The following is a 4,029-nucleotide window of genomic DNA, read 5'->3' on the forward strand; positions in this document are numbered from 1 at the left end:
GCCTGATCGCAAATCAATCTTAGAGAACCAAGACACACCCACAAGCTGGTCAAACAAATCGTCAATCCTTGAAAGCGGATAACGGTTCTTCACCGTCAACTTATTCAACTCCCGATAATCAATGCACATCTTGTGGGAGCCATCCTTCTTCTTCTTCATAAATAATATCGATACTCCCCAGGGTGAACTACTCGGCCTGATAAATCCCTTGTCTAATCCTGTATGTACGAGTCTTCATCAAACGTAACATGTGTGGATTCCTCAACAGTTTGTATGGAAAGATTAAACACTCTATAGACTTTAGACATACTAGAATATCCTAAGAATATTCCTTCATCAGCTTTGGCTTCAAATTTGGAATGTTGATCTCTCTGATTCAGTATGTAACTGACACATCTAAAGACTTGAAAGTAGGAGATATTAGGTTTTTTCCCTTTCAACAACTTATATGCAGTTTTCCCATGGCGCTTCACAATGATAGATAAGTTTTGAGTGTAAGAAGCTGTATTGACAGCTTCAGCCCATAAGAATAGTGGAAGACCAGCCTCAACAACCATAGTTCGCTTAGCTTCAATGAGAGTCCAATTTCGTCACTCAGCAATGCCATTTTGTTGAGGAGTTATGACAACTGAAAATTTCTGAGAAATTCCTGTAGATATGCAGAAATCTTCTAAAGTGGAGTTTCTGAATTCAGTGCCATGATCACTTTGAAGTTGCCTGACTTTTGATCTTAAATAACTTCCCATTGCTTAATGAGAGAAATGATCTCATCAGCAACATGATTTTCTTCCTCAAAAAGATCACCTAGGTGAATCTTTAGAATTCATCCACAATGACAAGGGTGAGCTTCTTTCCATATCTTGATTTGACTGGAACAGGTCTGAACAAGTCCATATAAAGTAGATGAAAATGATTAGTGATGTAAGAACAGGACTTGGGCTTGAATGAACACTTTGTTTGCTTTCCCTTTTCACATGTTGAACATAGCTTATCTTTAACAAACTTCATCTTAGGTATTCCTATTACAAGATGATTTCTAGAGATATTGGAAATGTTTTTGAAGTTCAGATGATAGAGTCTTTTGTTCCACAACCAATTTAGATGAGATTGAGCACGTATAAGGCTCGCAGCTTCTGGCTAGTCAATTTAGAGACAGTGAGCATCAAAATGAGGTTTTGATGGAAGATTATTTAGAAGGATTAATCTTAACCAAGTTATAGTATATGTTACAAGGGTTCCGTACATATAAAGAACACCGAAATCCGAGTTATAACGAATAAGTTATGCCCCGTCGAAGTTTTACGGCAAAACCGACACGGCACCGGGAGACGTAAATAGTGAATTTACGATAGAGGACTTTTTACCATTAGTTATCTAAACAAAAGTTGTAGTATACGTTAAACCGAGAGCGTGCATAAAAAGAACGCCCAAATCTGACTTCGTATGAGGAAGTTATGAATTTTCTAAGATTTGGCATAGCGGTGCACGGCCCGAAACTCGAATTTTAGATCGAGCGGTTTTTGGCCTACGCGAACTAAATGAGAGTTGAAGATCTCATTAATAGGAAGTCAACGATAGAAATACAGACGAAAACGGAGTCCGTATGAAAGAGTTACGAATTTTTCGCTGTCATTTAACAGTATAATCTCCTCATACTGTTAAATTTAAGATCGGTCGAGAATTAGCCGACGGAGTCAAAATAAAAGTTGTAGATCTTATTTTTACCTACGCGTGGATATAAAGAACATCAAAAACGAAGCTCGTATGCGAAAGTTACGGATTTTAGAAGTCGGAAGTGTGTTGTGTGGAAATGGGTGACGTGGCACAATCTTGGCCATTGCTTTCTCCCCAAGCCTTGCCACCAGATTGTGACATATGGCACCAAGTTCAGCCATATTTCACCCTATAAATAGAACCTCTGACACCCTCATTTTCTTTACACCTTTCCAATTCTTTCTTCTCTCTACACTCTCTCTAAACCTCCCAAAACCCCCTAGCGCTAGAAGAAAGCCCCAGAGCGCTCGACGGCTCCGAGAAGAAGAGCTTTTGGCTCGGAAGTTCTGCCCCTGCAGAGCCCGGCTTCTAGCCAAACCCCCTCGTAGGTAAGATACGCCTACGCTATTTTAAATATAGTTTTTATTTAAATATAGTAATGTTATTAGGACCTTATAATAAATATTTGGGCTATTATTATGAGTTATATAAGTGTCGTTATAATATCTTTTTAACCACTCGCGGTACGGGGAATCTGGTTTGGAGGGCCGCTTGGGTTGCTGGATTTCAGAAGTGCTTTATGCCAAAATGATCCTGCCCTCCGGTGTTCCATGTCTGGCCCCTGTCTGTACATAGTGGGTGAAAAGTATTGTGTTAACGTTTATATAATAGTAATAATAGCTAGACTATTAATTAGTCTCGTCGAACATTAGACTAAACTCTAGTGGTAATGATACTAGGTTTTGTCGAAGGAAATTGTTTTAAGTAAACGAAGCGTTGTCCGAGTACAGAGTCACCACCTTATCAAGTGAGTGCATAGTCCCTTTCATGAACATGATTTTAATACAAGTATTGATTGAAGTATTAATTATATGTTTATGTGTGAGTTAATTGATGTTGTCTGAAATATGTGTTAAAGAAGATACCTGATTATATATGATGGTTTAGGATAAAGAGTAAACCTAAATTAATTATGAGGAATATTGGGTAGTATTTTCTTACGAGTACGAGTGAGTTATACTCAGAGAATAGAACTTTAGTATATGTCATTGATCCGGGAGCATGGATTAGACATAGTCATTGTCCCTCGTCCGAGAGTATGGATTGGACATAATCAACTGTCATTAATCCGGGAGTATGGATTAAGACATAGTCAGTTGTCCTTAGTCTGGGAGTATGGATTAAGACATAGTCAGTCGTTCTCAGTCCGGTAGTATGGATAGGACATAGTCATTCTTCGTTAATCCGGGAGAATGGATTTCACATAGACACTTGTCCCTAATCCGAGAGTATGGAATGGGCACAATTATTGATCCGAGAGCATGAATTAGATCCGAGAGTATAGGTTAAGTAAGAGGTAAAATTTAAGGTCCGAGAGTATGGATAGTCTCGTTGTAAGGATTAACGTGGTGGGGTAAGAGTTGCTTATATATATATATGGTGAAATTGTATATTTTGTGAGTTCTAAATTATATATATGATATAACATTGTGGGATTGAAAACCCTATGTACTCACCGGGTTTCCCAACCTTACCCACTCAAGCTTATTTGTATCACAGGTGTCGATACGAAGTTATATTACACTGAGAGATTAAAGAGATGTAGATCACTAGTATAAATGAATGTAAGTTCTGTTTATGCTTATGTTTCTGTATTGACGATGACATCCCAAATGTTTTAAAATGAATAAAAATACATTTCTTCGGAAATGTTTTGATAACGTATTTATCATGTTTTATTGGGAACAAAATTCCACAACATTTTTATTAAAAGAGGTACTCTGATTTTTATAAAGCATAAACAAAATCGGTCTTTTCTGGCCGTGAAAATGGGGATGTCACAGTTGGTATCAGAGCATTAGTTTAAGCGAACTAGGAATATGGATTTATTTCTGGACTTAAACTTAGAATGCTAAGCAATGATTGTGAGGAGTGTGTCTAATAAAATTTAGGTAATACACCTGAATAGACACAAGCACTAGCTTATTTAGGGAAAATACCTAACATGCTTTTATGTGCTAAATGATTTATGATATGCATTATATGATCAAATCTATGGTCTGTTGCCGACCGGATCTGGAAACTTTATGTGTTCAGGTTTCTAAACGTTTAATTATGGTATTAGAACTGACATATAACTTTTTGGAGTGAAGGGAGATTTACACGTCGATCGTAAATAAAATCTTTCCTATCTTAATTCTCATCATTACACACCGAACGTTTGAATTGGTGTATAGATCGAAATGGCAAGAACCCGAAGTGGAGTCGGGAACACGAACGAAAACAGGAATCAACCTCCAGTGATTGAGCAAAAAC

General features: G+C 37.5%; 1 protein-coding gene across 1 annotated transcript; it reads right to left on the reverse strand.

Annotated features, from left to right (window-relative positions):
* Nucleotides 1-212: 212 nt before the first annotated feature.
* LOC145114033 (uncharacterized) lies at nt 213-557 on the reverse strand. The gene has a single exon (XM_079050052.1). The coding sequence runs from the start codon at nt 555-557 to the stop codon at nt 213-215; it is 345 nt and encodes a 114-aa protein (XP_078906178.1).
* Between the last annotated feature and the right edge of the window lie 3,472 nt (nt 558-4,029).

This window comes from Lactuca virosa, chromosome 5, assembly GCF_052849685.1.
Source record: "Lactuca virosa cultivar CGN04683 chromosome 5, Lactuca_virosa_CGN04683_v6, whole genome shotgun sequence".
NCBI lineage: Eukaryota > Viridiplantae > Streptophyta > Magnoliopsida > Asterales > Asteraceae > Lactuca > Lactuca virosa.